The sequence below is a fragment of the Cryptomeria japonica genome, chromosome 10 (assembly GCF_030272615.1).
Source record: "Cryptomeria japonica chromosome 10, Sugi_1.0, whole genome shotgun sequence".
Lineage (NCBI taxonomy): Eukaryota > Viridiplantae > Streptophyta > Pinopsida > Cupressales > Cupressaceae > Cryptomeria > Cryptomeria japonica.
In genome coordinates, this window is record NC_081414.1 from 582,133,562 (window position 1) to 582,151,583 (window position 18,022).

Consider the following 18,022-nt stretch of genomic DNA (forward strand, 5'->3'; position numbering starts at 1 on the left):
AATATTGCTAGTTGTAGGAAACAATATCCACCAAAATCATCTCGAGTGGATTGAAATTGGCATAATGCCTTGAATATAGTATGATTTTGATAGCCCAAGTCTAAACCTTGCCTTATACGTTAAGAGTGTATGAAGAAATTATAGGACAGAATAGTTACAGAATTTTTTGTTTTGTTTTTCCTTGGAGTGTGTATTGAGAAAGTCTTAAGATATCATAATTACAGATTTTTGTTTTGTTTTGATTTTTTCAAAATTTAAGTATTGTCTCCTTGTGTGCATTGTCAACTTCACCATTCTTTAGGCCCTTATTCACGGTAAACCCATTTAAATTTTAGTTATTTCTAACATATTGGACTGTGCTTGATTTTTAAATCCATGGCGATGGCGAAGGCTTTGATTTAATATAGATAAGGGCTATTCATACTTTATTAATTCGTTTTAGAATCATTAGGTATAATTTACAGTGCATGAATGTCGTCTACTGTCTGGAGTCAATTTTGACCATGTCTGCTAACTTCAGTTAACATCAGAAAATACAAGAATAATTGAAAATCCAAAAAGAAAAAGCCAGTATAAAGGACGCTTAAGGCTGCATGCCAGAGATCAGAGTGAGTTATATAACATATTTCCGTGCTCCCATGAAACATTCTTTGCCAGGGAAAATGGAGGTTGAATTCTGTGCTCTGCAAAAGTGAGATTTTTAGGTTATAGAAAACATAAAAATTGAGGTTTTAGCTCAGAGTTTATGTATGGAAATGGCTTGGGTTGGGTCTGTAGATGAGAGCTTTCAAGAAGCAGACTATGAATTCAGCTACAGATATAACGATGATGATTCTCTTGTTGGGAATCAATGCTATTATTCTCCAGCTTTTGGTGGCAATGAGGGGACCCTAGTGGATCTTTTGGGATCTTCTCTAGATTTCCCTCAATGCCCACTAAATTCTACAACTAATAATGTGAATGGGGTACCTGATTCTGTGGAGAGTTTTGAGGAGCATGACTGGTTTTCCTTCAAGTTTGAGGGCTTGGAAGCCCTTCCTTGGATTGATGGTGGTGAGTATCTGAGACAGAAAAGAGATGGGAACAAGTGTGAATTGGATATAATTAAGGAAGGGAAATGGGGAGAGGGAATGAATGAGAAGATGCACTGTGTCTTTGGTAAAGTTGGTGTTGGAGGAGAGGCCAATAATGTTGATTCTGGTAAAGTTAGTGCTGGTGGACCTGGCCAAAGCATCAACAGCAAAGGGAAAAAGAATGGGAACTGTTTGCCCGCTAAGAATCTTATGGCAGAGAGGAGGAGAAGGAAAAGACTGAATGATCGCCTCTCCATGCTCCGTTCTGTTGTGCCCAACATCTCCAAGGTCTGTATTGAGTGTTGTTACCTCAAATTTTGCCCTTTTCCCCAATTACACAGGTACATTAATAGTTAAATTCTACTATGAATTAGTCTGGCATTCTGTTAGATGTAAGCATATGATCAGTTTCGATTGATATGAATCTGTAAGTAACACTTGCTGGTATTAACGTTAATGAAATCGATTAGATGTAAGCATATGACCAGTTCCAATTGGTATGAATCTGTAAGCAACACTGGCTGGTATTACGTCAATGAAATCTGTTTGATTTAAGTATATAATCAGCTCCAGTTGATACGAATTTGTAAGCAACAGTTGCTGGTATTGAAGTCGATGAAATCTGTTTGATGTAAGTATATAACCAGTTCCGATTGGTAGAAATTTGTAAGCAACACATTCTGGTATTAAATTCAATGAAATCTGTTAGATGCAAGTATATAATCAGTTCCAATTGGTAGAAATTTGTAAGCAACACTTGCTGGTATTGAAGTCAATGAAATTTGATTTTCCTTGTCTGCCCAAATTTGTCTTTGCTGGATGAGCCTTTATGTAACTTATCAGTTTGCAGTTCAATACTCTGGATGGCATATTTTCAATGATAATTCTGATTATCTTGGAGGCTTACTTCTCATTTAAGGAAAATTCACAGTAGTTTCATTAGTCAAATGATCTTTACTCTAAGATGTAAGTCTATGGAGAGATGCCCTTTTAGGTAAATTTTACTGTGAAATGTAACAAAAGACTTTCATGTTTCTGTAGATGATACAGTTCTTGTTTGGGTTTTCAATAACCAAAATGATGATGGTTAGAGTTATTTTTTTCTTATGGTTTGGAACTGGGTTTGAAGTAAGATTTTAATCAGCAAATTGATTCAACAGCTCCTCCAGTAACCTGCGTTTCTCATTCCCCGCAAAAAATATAGAAGTGGTTCCAAAAATATCTGTGGAGTCTTTCATTTAACAGAACAATGAATATTTTCCTTCCAGTATAAATCAGGTTTTAGATTTGAGATATTAGATTTCCAGAGTCTATAATGATTAGTGTGCTCTATTTTTAGATTCAACTGCATTGAATTTGATGTAAATATATTCTATGTAGTTGAATTCAGAAGCACAACACAATAATCATTATAGATTGTGAAAATCTAATGTCTCAGATTGATACCTTTCATGGGAGGGAACTATGTTTCAAAGTCAAATAATTTGAGCTGCTGAGAATCAAACTGTCAAAGGCTCTCATCTTAATGATAGATCATGGAGTGTGATCTGAAACATTGACATAAATAAATTTTACACAATTGAATCTAGAGCACATCAAAATAATTTTTAGATTGTTAAAGTAACATATTAAGATTCTATGTTCTGATAATTTAGATGAATATTTTAGATAATACATAACAGCTTTAGTTCACTATTTATAAAGGCATAGCAAAGAAGGGTCTGGTTTTAGATGATGTGTCACATACATGGTGATTTGACTTTGTTAATTTGGACAGAAATTTGCAGTTTCATCTTATGTTTGAGAGTTTTTCTATGTAGTAAACGGGATTGCTTTATTTGTTTAGCAGATGGACAGGGCGTCAATTTTGGGAGATGCTGTTGAATATTTGAAGGAGCTTCTGAAACGCATTAATGAGCTGCATGATGAGGTCATGCAAACTTCAGATAATCCTCTTCTTACTGGTCCTTCTAATTTACATTCCTTGAGAACCATACACCCTGCTTTTGTTTGTGGGGATAAGAAATACTATCATCTTCCAGTGCCTGATCCAGATGCACAGCCAGCAAAGGTGAGTACGATTTGTCAGCCTGTAATTGTACTTCAGTTATTAAGTAGAAATTATACTAGTTTCCAAGGGATAGCGAAAATTGGCAGTAGAATTCCTAAAGAAACATTGGTAAATCATACTCACGAAAGTGCTTTACGATGGTGACTTAAAAGTAGAGAAATACAAACTCATAACAATTGGTACACAGATGCCAATGATCATCTTCCCCTGTGTAGGAATATCAGGTCTTCTCCTGAACCTAGTTCCAATCTTCTTCCCCATTATAGCTCCTTTCAGTTCCTTTCTGAGAATTTAAATTGTGCAAAGTACATTTCAAAAGAACAACTGTTCTTCAATACCAAAGGCTTCAACACTCAAAGTTGACATTTTTTCAATAAGGGATGAGGTCGGTTGAGGGCATCTTTGGTAGACAGTTGAAGAGGTTTAGTCTAAGAGTCATGCTCCTCTATTTGAAAACAAAACGATCTTATAGATTAAAATGTCTTTCAATTCTTATTTAAGAATTTCATATTTGTTAATGCTTTCAATTTTATGGATTCAAATTGTGAAAAGTGCACCTTAGAAAAATAACTGTTCTACAAAATCAAAGGTTTCAGCACTGAACTTTTTTTAATAAGAGATGTTATCTTTGGCAGAATGGATATCTTTCAATTCTTGGTTCCTGGTCAAAGAGATTCAGCCTACGGTTCATGTTTCTGAATTGGAAAGAAAAATGATCTTGTGGATGATATAAAATCTTCCATTAAATAAACAAACAGTTTTTAAAATTTTCTTCAATAAAAATAGAAGAATTTTTTATCACTTTTGTATGCGGATGCAATATAAAATTATTGACTATTTGACGGAGGAATCATTAACATAAACAACAAAAATTTCAAATCCTTCTAGTTCTTATCCAAAAATAAAGGGTTTCTTATCCAAAAATAAAGGGTTTATTGTGCAAACTAAATCAGTATGGCAACACCTTCAATTCCTGTCCGAGAACATACCAATGATGGTTGTTTAAAAATAATAGTGTAATTTGAACCCTTGATCTCTGACTTCCATGGTCAGTTGTCTTTATAACTAACTTAGGGATGGGAATGTAAGGTCAAAATCATAAAACACCAACTTGTTTAAACTCAAGTATTGGTAGCAATGAAGAAGCTCCTATTGAAGAACACACATCTCTCCCACCTTAAAAGTTTTGAATTTGTAGTATTTCATTATATATATGTGATTAAATTAATTTTCTTAGTAAAATATGTTTCCAGTGACTCTATATGATGAACTTATGTCTTCTTTTTCATTGAACTCCCTTATACAGAGATCCAATTAGGCTTGTCCGATCTGATTGATACCATCTTTCCTGATATATTGTGTCTCAAATTGCAGGTGGAAGTGAGGACAACAGAAGGCAAGACTTTGAATATTCACATGTTTTGTGCCAGAAAGCCTAGCTTGCTTCTGTCCACAATGATGGCTTTGGATGGACTTGGTCTTGATGTCAAACAAGCTGTCATAAGTTGCTTCAATGGGTTTGCACTAAATGTTTTTCAAGCAGAGGTACTTACTAAAATTATAGTCTTTGACTTCATTCTTGAGTAAATAGGATCAATTCATAATAACAGTCAATGATATTTTCTTGAACATTTTGATGACGGATCACGGAATGTAATTAAAAATGTTGATATTAAAAAATAGACACACAATCAAATATAGAAGCAAAATAGAGATAATCTAATAAATTATGAACTTCTGATATTTCTTTTGAGTTTGATTGCAGAAAACTATGGGAAATGAGATTCCAGCTGAGGATATCAAGACAGTGCTGCTACATACTGCAGGCTATCAATCTACACTCTAGCAAGTTCACAACACTCTAAAATTTGAATTCATAATAAAACTCATATTTTCCTAAACTTTTCTTCAAATCCCTTTCCAGCCATAAAAAAGATGGAGCACAACATAATGAAGAACATGTTTGAAAGATGGTGTTAGGCATTGGGCCTATAAATGTAGCCATTTCAGAGGAAACTGAGGTTTATCTCCACGTTTCCCAAATGTCAAAGACTGCTGCTTTAGTACGAAATCGCAAAAGACTTTAACAAAACAACAATAATAAACTAATGGCTTGTTATTGCTACCATTTGGTCTATCTAGAGCGAGAACATGGGTTTAAGCAGCTAGAAAATGTACAAAGTGAAGCAAAATAATTGTAGTTTTTTAAGGTTTGGATTGATGATATATAAGAATGATTATTATAAGATTTTTCAGTGCATGTACTTGTCGACGATTTTATGATAATTCAAAGTAGCTCTCGTGAATCTTCTTTGCAAATAGTAATAGCTTGTGAATAATGTCTATTCGGTGAAACAGTACTAGTATTCGTGATCAATTGTACCCACGTGCAGCAGGCAAACCAGATTCCAAAAAGCATAGGCAAGCAACACCATGACTTGCAAATTTCAATTGTGATTTTTCTCTCAAGAATGTATTATCAGCACTTACGGACATTAGTGTGATTGTTTATGATCTCTACATTACATTTTAGACTTCCATTATTTACTTTTGAAAGTTATTGATTTTTTAATTTTAGACCTTCATTATTTACTTTTGAAAGTTATTGATTTTTCAATTTTTGGTTAAAGATAATTTGGGTTAGCACTTATGAGTTACAAATGTGTGACATATTTTATCTAAATATTAGATTTTGTAGTAAATATTAGATTTTTAATTAATCAAGTAAATTATCTTTTTTATTATAAGAAATTTCTTTGAAGTTTTCAATGCAGTGTTTAGTCTTATAAATTTCAATAGTAGTAAATTGTATCAAATTCAAAATTATAGTTGTTACTTTAATATCTAAATTTGTGGCAACCAATTTTATTTATAGTTATGAGTGACATGTTTATTATCTACAAATATATCTAGAGACTTACTTTCTCCTTTTCTTATTAGCTTCACTTAAAATGACATTGCAATTTAACCTTCTTTTCATTGTTTGTCTATAGATCTAATCTTATTTTTAGTAAGTTAACTAAGCATTACCATGATTAATGTCAAGTAAAAACTCTCAATTTTGAATATTAAACTTAGGAGGTCATATTTAACAGTCTTTTCTTTTGTTTGTACCAAAATTTTAAACATTTCATTGTCCATTTTTGGATAAAAATCCTCAAAATCCTAGTTTCTTTAGTAAATTCTATTTCATCTATCAAGCATTTTTTATCTCTTTTGGTCTCTAAATTATATTTCGAGCCTCCTTTTGGCTAATCCCTCAAGCTATCAAGAGGAGATTATGGGGCATCACTAGATAGACATTATAATAGCTTATTACTCTATAATTGTTTATAAATAGATGCATCATTAAGTATCAAGTGTAGAAAAGGTAATATTATTAATGTATTTCTATAATATTGATGGTTAGAAAGTGGATGGGGTTTGTGTTGCATCTAAGAGATAGGAAGATATCTTAAAAAATATAAACATAAATATATAAGAAGAATTGGCTATATTTTTTATGTCTATATTACATATAAATTTATTTAGTTTTAAATACATCATAAATTAAATACAAATTTAAATAAGAAATGAGATTCTACTTGAATACACCTTTTAGTACAATATGATAAAAGATTTCATAAATCGAATTAATATCTGATTGATAATTGATAATAATGAACAAAAAATTATCCCATTACAAAATAATAATACAAAATAAAAAGATTTAAATATTTATAAATATATATGAATTAATAAACAATTATATCTCTGTTAAAAAAAATCAGTACTCTCTAAATGCATCATCGGATCGAATCCCTGGATTCCCCAATTTGAAGTTAATGGCAGCGGGCAAGGGTTTTGAAAGATCCATTTTAACACAAAGTCTGGCAAGTCTGTAGATTTCCATTAACTTGTCTTTGCATATGGCACCAAAATATCTTCTTTCTAGAATTTCACAGGCAGTTCATGTAACCTTAACTTCTCCAGAACTCTCAGATCTTTAGGATTAAAGATCAAAATTGAACTTTTTCCAAGAGAATTTGTGTTTTTAAAAGAGAAATTTTAAGTTTAAATTGTTAAAAAAGTAAGATGTGTAGGCTCATCTGTAACACAATTAAATACTTCCCACAGAATACATAATAAAAAAGAAGTCTTTCTTTCTTTTTTTCCATATCCCACTTTATATACTATTATTCCTTGAGCCCTTTACCTTTGAAGCGTAATGGTGTGTTCGATTTCTTCATCTAAGGAATTATTTATGGGGATCTCTTTAGTGATAGGGAAGAAGAAAACAGGTTTTTCCTTGCTTTCAGTCTTGGCCTTTTGATCAATTCTCCTTCATTATTTCCAGTGCCCTTTAGAATTGCAGAAGGAATCGCAGCATCACAGCTGCCGTTCGTTTCTGCTCCTGAGTCTGCAGCAGGAGTCGAACTCCCGCCGTTTAGAACCATCGCACTCAGGAAGTCATTGATTTTCATGATATAGAGAGATTGAGAATTAGGGTTTTGTTACTGGTTAATTTTGAGCACAGGTGGCCCAAGGATTCTTCTCCCCCATGATTAGATGGACTAAGTTATGGAAGCCCCATCAATTCTCTTGGTGAGTACTGTCTTGACTCTTGATTCTTTAGCTGTTTTCATTAGTTTCATTTTATAGTGGGGGACATTCTATTCTTTCTTTTTTCTTTCACCCAATTAATTACTTTCATTTTATTGTGGGGGACATTCAGTCTTTCTTTTTCTTTCCATTCAATTGTTTTTCAACACCACTACTTTATTAAAGTTATTAGAGTTGTTTACGTTATGCATATTCAAAGTGCTACCTATCATATCAAATCATAGCAAAAATCAAAAGGAAAATAGTATAATAAGTGTTGGGATAATAAGAAATAGTTTCTTACAAAACATTCTTCTTTATCTATGAGTAAGGTGGAAGCACCAACAATTCTTATAAGAGATTAAGGTCATAGTCAAGACAATTGATCAAGTATGAAAAGCATGTAAATTGATCTAAATAATGGGAAAGATTGGATTAAAAAGGGAAATAAATATTTCTTGCATTTAGTTTAGGTTAATCTAATAAGATGTTTAGATTAGAAATTTAAATTGTTAGATTAATTGATGTGTGAAATGTTATAATTAGAAATAGAATGAGGAGAATAAGAAAATGTAGTTTTATGATTAAATGATAAAGATCTTGAATGAGTTGATGTTTCATAAAGAGAAGTATGCAACTTTTTTGTTTGTTATAGACCTTATAAACTATACGATTGTTCTCTAGTATGTTAGTCGACATTACCATGAGTTTGGCATTAATCCATGACCATGAATTAGTCAATTTCTTGCAAACTTGTCTTAGTCAGATCTTGGAATTTTTGCTTCTACTTGCTATGATGATGATCGTCTATTTTGCCTTTTCCTTTAGATTTCGTTAGAGGAAATATTGATAAATACCTTTTCTACGTTATTGAATAACCAAGGCTATGAGGAAAATGTTTCTTAACTAAGCCTTTAATAGAAAAAAATTGAAGACAATAGATAAAGGGCCTAGGATACAACTTTTTTATTGATTTAAGTGCACCAAATGGGTAGTGTTGATGTGTTTTTTACGTACATGCGAACACAAAATAAAATACCATAAGTATCTTATCGTCTCTTGAACAAAATCTCTCAAATGTTGAAGATTAGCTTAAGGATCATTCGAGACAACTCCATGGTTCATGAATGTAGGGTCACTATGTGTGGATAAGTTCATTGGTTTGATGTGATTATGTTGGAATCACAAGGGGACTTACATTTGAATGCCTGAATGCTTGATTTACTGGAACTAAGATCCTATCTATTCGACTGGAAGATAAAAAAAAGAGTAAAAGGAATAGGTTTTGAGAAGTCTATGCTAGGACCTAGAATGTAAGAATATATAGATGAATGACTATATGGAATCCTACTGAGCGAGGTCTCACCATCAAGCTGAACAATTTGACACAACCTTAGTGAAATCTTCTAAGGACATTTCAAATATGTTCAAATCATTACCATCGAACAATGTTCACCATTCAAGTTAATGCATAAGCAATGGATGGATAACGATTCAAAGCTAAGCTCATTTCATTCCAGTTGACCAGACAAGGCACACTTACAAGCAGCAAGAGGCTAGTGGTATGGATTAGGCAAATTCCACATGTTCATACATTCAACAACTTCTTCCATTCAATCTAATCAACATGAATATAAATTGACAAGTAGAACCACGAGGCTTGTTGAAATAACAAATTTCACCACAACTTCAATGAAAAGAGCATCTCATTTACAAGTCATACCAACAATTCTTCCCTCTCCTAATCTACTTCTATTCTAATTGCTATTCTATTCTTTCCTAACTATTAGCTATTCTCCAATTATTAACTATTAACCAACTATTAGCTATTAACCTTTACAAATGAGAGACTTGAGCCTTTTATAATTCTCTCAATACAATTCAATGGCTCATATCCATTTGAAAACAATGACCAAAATTTTACAATGAAAGCCATAATCAGGGTTTGTTACAACAAACTCAGTTCACCAAATGAAATAATTACAACACTTTGGCATGACCAATAGATGATAAGGGTAGGTGCCTCAAAGTTTGTGACATCACTGGTGAATCAGGTATGTTGAATCAAGACATGCAGAGGTAGACCTTCCCTGATTGGCAAGTAGTGACAGGGATGATGATTAGGATGTCACTTCACACTTTGTAGGTTTGATCTTCTAACTTTGATTAACTCTTTTGAAATTGCCTGCTTCTTCAATCGTGCTTGATGTAGATTTCAATCATAGATGTGCAAGGTGTAGATCTTAGTTTTGAAGTATTGATGTACTTCTGATGTCACCACTATCCTTGTCATTTGAAACTCCAAATCCTTTCTCTTGTGACTCTCTTCATGTCCTGCAAAAGAAACAAGCAAGTATTACACATACTTAACATAGGCTGATTAAGGCATATAGAGAGGATTTTCCATCATGAAGCAACACTTGAAGTTTCTTGTTTTCTCGTAAAGAGGAGCTTTTGAAATGTATTCCATTATTGATGTTCATTACTTGTTCTCCTTGTCTTTGAAGTCACTCACTTCACTGAGATCATGAATTTGTTAATGTAGATCAAATCATGAAGTTCGCTCATGTCTTAATTCTTGAAGTTCATTTGTATCCCTTGGTTTGTAAAGTTGGAATTTTTCGTTGAAGCCACCTACATGAAGCTCACTTATCTCAAATATGAAGTTAAAATTCGCTCATGAAGTTGATATCCTCTCATGTGGGTTTGAACATGAAGATATAATTTGCTCTCCTTCTTGAACTCATGAAGTTCATTCTTAGTGGTGTGCATATGAAGTTTGTTCCAAAAGTGATGTGTTTAAGAAATTTATTCTTTGAAATTTGCTCCCCTCACTCAACTCATGAAGTAAATGCTATCAAATTTCCTTCATTCCTCTAATTTCAACATGAAGAAGTCTTCCCATGTCCTCCAAATAATGAAATTCACTCCTTTCACTTAACTCATGAACTAAAAATTTTGCTCTTAGTTGCTTGAACTTGAAGTTCACTCCTCTCTCCTTGAAGCTGAAGTTGTGAAATTACTCTACTTCGCTCTTGTCAATGGGATTATGAAGTTCATTTGATATTGTATCCTTCTTAGGCGATTATCCTTTCTTATTCAATTTTTCTCACGCTTATAAAATCCGCTCTACTTGATGAAAATATGAACTTCGCTCATCTCTCCTCCAACATGAAGTTCACTCACCTCTCCTTCAACATGAAGTTAGCTCACCTCTCCTTCAATAAGTGACATTTCCTTATATCTTTTCTCTTTATTATACTTTAAGTTATATTTCATATATATTGTCAGGATATTTGAAAGTGGTTTTGGACCTCCAGGAGTTATAATGCAAAATCTAGTTTTTCGAGGATCCTTCAAATTTACAGACTTAGTCAAATTTCAGGACACTTTAGGATTAGGATGACATTCTAGACTTCTAAGGCAAGTTCGCTCTGATCTTGATGAAAGGGATGGGACTTAGGAGGACACTATGCATTCAACCAAGGCTTGATTTAACAACTTGAAGTGTGACCAGATAGTACACAAAAAACCCTAGGAATGATCAAATAACCCCTAATCACTCAACTAACTTGACCTCCTCCACTCCACCTTAAGGAGATCCACCTGGCTCAATGACCTTTGAGAAACTCAATCCCTTCAATGCAAAGGCTAAGACACTAAAATGACCAACAACAAAACTAAAACAGCTAACCCTAGAAAGAAAAAAGTGGGGGGTCCCCATTTGCAATATGTGTACGTACACAATATTTCATTAAATTTAATGAAATATTGTGTACGTACACATATTTCATTACCATCTCCTATATTCTCTCCAAAACCCCCTACATATTAGGAAGGACTTGAGTCCACTTGTCCTATCATGCCTAAATCTTCTCTAACCATCCCTAGATTCCCTCAGTCAGCAACCCAGTCAAGATGAGATGAGTGACACTTGTCTTCTCCTTCCCCCTTTCTCTCAACCTTCACCTTGTGAGTTTTAAACCTTGAAGAAAATAGCCATTATCATATAGCATAATCATTTTAGCATAATCATGTAGTTTTGCATATCATAACATCAGTTAACTACCAGTTATCAGTCCATTCTTCATATGCCATCTTGGAAGCTATCAGTGCATTGTCTAAGAGCACACCATCTGCAACCAGGAACAATGGAGTTAGGACACAATGAGATGTAAACTATGAAGGTAATATTAGTATTTTTATTTCATATGTATTTCATGTAGTTTCATTGGTTGAGTTTGGATTTCCTATAGCATTTCCATTTGTATTTTGTGAAACTAACTTGTTACAGGTAGCATTCTGAGGATGAAATTCAAGTCAACACATTTTGGCGCCCACTGTGGGGCTCATGGACCTTGCATATACCTTTAAAATCTCTCAGAAATAAAATTAACGCATTTGTAATGCAGATTCACACATATGTGAATTCTGACAGCTCTTTTGCTCATAGGTTAGCGCATTTGCATCATTGGTTAGCGCATATGCCATGCAAGTTAGCACTTTTGTTTGAAAATCTGCACATTTGCATCACTGGTTAGTGCATATGCCATGCATGTTAGCGCTTTTGTAGTCTAGGTTAGCACTTTTTCTCTACAAGTTAGCACTTTTGAGGAGAAAGATAGTGCATGTGTTAGAATAGCGCTTTTGTTTCCAACTAACAAAATTTTCTTGCAGGCTCAAATGTCCAAGAAATTAGATTTTCCAAATTACTAACATGCATGTGCAGGATGGTGTTTAAGGAAAATTTTATGCAATTCTTCATCTAGTTAATTAAACGTCTTATTTTGGGAAGTCATATATCATGTCTTGTTCATTTAATCTAACTAAGAGGATAAATTGACAACATGCAACTTGCATTTTTAGTAACTTCTCTAAAATAGTTGCACATAGACTTCTAAAAAGGCTAAAATAAACACCATGCTTGTTGGAGCAACATCTCCAAATTGGACTTAACCAACAATTGCTTTGAAAAGGTTAAAAAGAATACTTATATTCCATGTCTCGAAAGTGGTAGGTATATACTCTCCCCTTAATTGGGTGACCAAAAAGCCAAACCCACTCTTTTATGCTTTCTTTACTTTCAAGCAATTAAATCCTTTCCCGAGCTGCCTTGAGGGGGCCAGTGAGAGGGGAACGACCTAAAGTGTAAACGGGCTAATACCGAGTCTTTCCAATCCACTATAAATAAATCATGTTTGTGATGAAAGTCCCAAACAATATGTGCTAATAAGTTCATATCGACACTATGTTTCCCCATAAACCCTATGGAGCGTAACCTCTATAGGTTGGGAACCTTTTGTATTTACAGAGCTGAAAGTGCCACATGTATGGCCACATGACCGAAAGCCTTTACTAAAAACCACTTGTACTAGTTGCCAAAATCCTTCTAGTTGTTGGTGCAGGAGGTCAAACCTCTGAAACGGCTCACACACAGACGGTTCCTAGTAGAGATATAAAGTTTGCCATGAGGAGTTTTCATGGAAACTGGTACTTGGCTGCCCTGAAGAAGTGAGTACCAAAGGTGGAGCCAGTGGGGTCAAGCATCTAAATATCCGCTTTGAATAGCGTAGCCTCGGGGGAAACCCCACGTGAGATTCAACAACTATTGTCTCAGCCTGCCATAAGATTTGTACTTGCTTGTGCATTTTGTTTATTAGACATTGTGTCTTCTATGTTTGTTACATGTTCCAAATGGTCAAAAATTGAAGATAATTATCATCTATGCATGAGAGAAAAACCAACAAATTGCTGAAAAAGTTTGATCAAAAAGGTAATACAAAAAGCTTTCCAACACTTGAAATACTAGATCAAAACCAAAGTGTCAAAATGTCAGTATCAAAATTATTCTTGAAGTAGGTTTGTCTCTATACCATCACATATTGTCAAACTAGCTCAAACAACTAGGTCACTAATCCTACAGGTTATTCCCAAGAAGTTCTATAAACATCAACATTTAACAAGCTATTGATTCAAACATCTTAAGTGCAAAAAAATCAACATCATTATCAAGTTTCTCATCAAGATAATCAAATCCTCTATCACGAAGCTTGATCAATCTATACTAGGTTTAGAATTTTGGATATATCTTTCCTATTTTGAACCTAGGTTATATCAATATCAGAATTGCACCAACATTGGAATCAAACAAACTTGTAAATTGTCAAATGCTTATATGACTTTTAAGTATCACCTTAAGAAAAGAAAACACAGTTATAAAGCTACTCAGAAAAGAATAAGATTTTTGTATATCAATCACAAGATCTTATTAAAACATAGGACATTCCTACACCATTTCTGTCACTACCTACATGGCTGCGGTATAGAGTTTAATGGAGAAATTTTACAAGGATGCACTTTTCAAAAAAGAGATGCTTTATCACAACGAACAAACAATAACGGTAAAATCAACAAAGATTATCTTCCTAAACCAATAATCACCTATTGACTTTGTCCTTTGGTCACTTTCAACAACTTTGAAATAATCACATGCTAGTTTGGACTAGAGCCCAATATGAACAACTTAGAAAACAACAACAAATGGAGGAAGAAGATAATCTTGTATTTCAAACTTTTGGGTTTACCGCTATTGATGAAGAAGTAGTCAATAGCACCATTAGAGACCTTGAGCAAGATTTCAAATTTGATAGGCTAATGGAAAATTGTTGGCAAAGCAAAAAGAGAAATATCTCTTAATGTTGGAAAAATCTAGAGCTAAACTACCATAAGACTTTAACATAGAAAGCTTGAAACAAGATGTAGAGGCAAGTAACACCCAAAACACAGATGATCCAAATAATGAGAATGTGAACAAAGAAAGTCATGAAGAAACAAGGAAATAAAGGGATGACACAAGAAAAGAACTTAGTGATAAAAGAACTCACGAAGAAACAAGGAGAAACTATGTGGATAATCCATTATCAAACCTTACTCAGCAAATGAAAACTTTACAACAACAGATACAAGACATGCAAAATGGAACAAGCTCTAAGAAGTATTCATTAGAAGATATATGCCCATATCTGTTTGATAAGAATCTGAATATGATACCATTTCCACAACATTGCGAGATTCCTAAATATGACAAATACGATGGAAAATCTAATTCTCTGGATAACATTAGGGAGTTTTGTACTATGAGCATGGAATTTGCTCATGATGAAACTTACCTTATGCATCTTTTTACTAGGAGTTTAAATGGACAATCAATGGAGTGGTTTTCAAGATTACCATCCAGAATCAAATCTTTTGAAGAACTTGTGAATAGATTTATTTCACAATACTCCTACAATATAAGGAATGAAATAACAATGCTGGATCTCTGCAATGTTAAACAAAAGAATGGTGAATCTTTTATGATCTTCTTACAAAGATGGAAACACATGTTTAATAGGTTTCCCCGAGATGTACCTAATCAAGAAAAAATGGACATATTCATTGATAATCTTATCAGTGAAATGAGTTATTGACTAAGAATGCAATGTCCTCCCTCCTTTTCCAAAATGATCAAGAATGGTCTAAAAATAGAGAACGCAATGGTAAAGAAAGGAGAACTAAAACTTTACAACATTTCCAACAACAACAACAACAACAATGACAAACCCAAGTTCTGGCCAAAGAATAGGAATGCCAGCAATGAAGGAAATAATGATAATAGTATTACAAAACAACAACAACCAAATTTTAATCTATCAAGTCAGATCCCAAGCAATAATAATCCAAAAAATAATAAAGCCAAGTCCTTTTTCTCCAATCCTCGGAGGAAATTCACAAACATTGGAGAACCTTTGGAATCAGCTCTAAAAACTCTGCTTGCCAATAAATTGATTGTTTTACCAGAAGCAAAAAGTTATGAACCACCAGTCAAGCCAAATTGGTGGAATGACAATCATTTTTGCAATTACCATCAAAATAAAGGACACCTAACAAATGATTGTCAGAGATTGAAGTACCTTATCCAAGATCTAATCGATAATAGAACCATCACAATGGATGCCACAAGACAAATGAATCACACCTGGCTTTCAAAACTCCACTTCCAAATTATGACAAAGGTGAACCATCACAATTAAAAGATGACAAAGGGAAAGCCAAAGTGAATTACACTTATACATATGATGATGTGGTAAATGTGATCATTGTTAATGAAAATCCATCTTCAAAGCCAATCAATGTTATTACTAGAAGCAAAGAAAAGGTTACCTTTCCAGGTATAGCAAAAGATCCAACATCCACTTCACAACAATACAATTTAGTAGATAAATTACAAAGAATACCTGCTCAAATATCAATTCTAGAACTTCTCAAAGTTTCACCTATGCATAAGGAAATTTTGGAGAAAGCTTTAGTGGAAACAACAGTTTCAAAAGATTTGGATATAGATCAGTTTCAAAACATGGTAGGACACCTTATAGCTCCTCATTGCTTATCGTTTTCTAAAAATGATAATGCATCCTTGCAACATCCTCACAACGCTCTCTTACATGTTGAAGTCTCGATTAATAAAACTCGTGTCAAACGTGTACTCATAGATGGAGGAGCTGGCTTAAACATTTGTGCATTAAGTTTGATAAAAGCTTTGGGATATTCAAAAAATGTAGTGGTCCCAAAAAAGAAAATAACCATCAAGGCTTATGATGAAGCAGAACGTTCTTCTAAAGGAACTGTTGTGCTACCAATAAAAATAGGACCTGTGGAAAGGGATACATTGTGTTAGGTTTTAGATTTGAACCTCTCTTACAACATTCTTCTAGGATGACCATGGATTCACAAGATGCAAGTAGTTCCTTCTACATATCATCAATGTGTGAAATTTCCTTATGAAGGACAAGAGATCACTATAATTGCAAATTCTAGTCAATATTGCAATAATTTGAAGCCAACACAAGATACAAGAGTTACACATAACAAAGAATCGGTATATCCTACCAAAGAAATTCAAGCAAAGTTATGGGAAACTTTTGAGGAAAAGATCAAATTAAATGATGAAGGAATGGGAAAATATTCTTTGCATAATTTTCCACTTTCCCCTAAGTCATATGGAAAGCCTACATATATTCAATCAAAGACATCAAAAAGATCAAAACATATTTTTAAAGGGACATTTGTTAGTGTTGGAACTCTTGAAGAAGAAAATGAAGACAAAGACATTCTTGGTTGGTTGTACAAGGATGAAGATAAAACTATAGCAATAGCAGCAGAAGTCAATATTCCCATAAAACAATATGGCAAAGGTTATGAAATCATGCAAAAAATGGGATTTGAAGGAAAAAGACCAATTGGTAAGCGACATCAGGGTATTTTAGAACCTATTTATCCACACTCACAATCCAAAGAAGCTAAATTTGGACTTGGATATCTAAAATCCAATCAAAAGCAACATAATCATCCACAGTAAAAGTGGAAAAATAAATCATTTTCTAAAGAAGAAAATTGGCAAGAAAAGCTACATCAAGTGGCAGAAATAGTAACAAATAAACAAAAGGAGCAAGAAGAACATGAAAAGAAAGAAGAGGAGATTGCCATCCAAGGTAAAGAAAAATATTGTCAACAAGTTCTGGAAATACAAACAAATGCAAAATCTGAACAAGATATTCCAGAAGCAGTAAAAATAGAGATGGCAGAAATTAGAGAACTTTTTGCACCATATGACATTCCTGTATGGTATAGTGGAGTAGTCCTAGATCATGATTCAAAGATAGATTCAAATGAGTATGAATGGGGGCCAGATGTCTTACCTACTACATCAAGTAAGGAACATAATGAAGACCAAGCAACTATCACAAAAGAAGACTTGTCTATTGCAAAACAAAATATGGAATTAGAAAGAAGACAAGAAAAAATCAGAATTCAGAGAAAAGAGGCGTATGCAAAAAGGAAAGGGAATGAAAAAGACAAAGAAGTAATGCCTCAAGAAGTACAAACAAGGATAGATCAAGCATCTGAAAATACAAGATTTTCATCAAAAGAGGAACAAGATGTATCCAGATATGGCAGAACCATAGAAGAATTAAGAGATAGTCAAGTTGGATTGACTATTAGTCTAGAAGAAGTTGGGTTTGAAAGGAGACAAAATATAGCAAAAGAATCCTTTTTATCATGTATACAAGTATGTCAACTCCAAAATGAAAATGAGGTCAATCAAGAAGGAATTTGTAGTATTAAAGATGTGTGTGTTGATATGATCCATTCATTTAAGGGACAAATGTCAATTCAAGAACCACTTGAGTATGAACTACAAAATGCTAATATTGATTTTGTTAGAACTAATTCGAAGACGCTTGAGAAAGACAATTCT

At 33.5% G+C, this 18,022-nt stretch overlaps 1 protein-coding gene across 2 annotated transcripts; it reads left to right on the forward strand.

The window, feature by feature from the left end:
• Window positions 1-448: 448 nt before the first annotated feature.
• Window positions 449-5,392, forward strand: LOC131071886 (transcription factor ICE1). 2 transcript variants are annotated; one of them, XM_058007851.2, is made up of 4 exons: window positions 449-1,361; window positions 2,920-3,144; window positions 4,519-4,689; window positions 4,910-5,392. In XM_058007851.2, the coding sequence occupies exons 1-4, from the start codon at window positions 750-752 to the stop codon at window positions 4,988-4,990; spliced, it is 1,089 nt and encodes a 362-aa protein (XP_057863834.1). In that variant the 5' UTR covers window positions 449-749; the 3' UTR covers window positions 4,991-5,392. The 2 variants fall into 2 exon arrangements, with proteins under 2 accessions (XP_057863834.1, XP_057863835.1); XM_058007852.2 differs by having other exon boundaries at window positions 458-1,361; window positions 2,923-3,144.
• The last annotated feature ends 12,630 nt before the right edge of the window (window positions 5,393-18,022 follow it).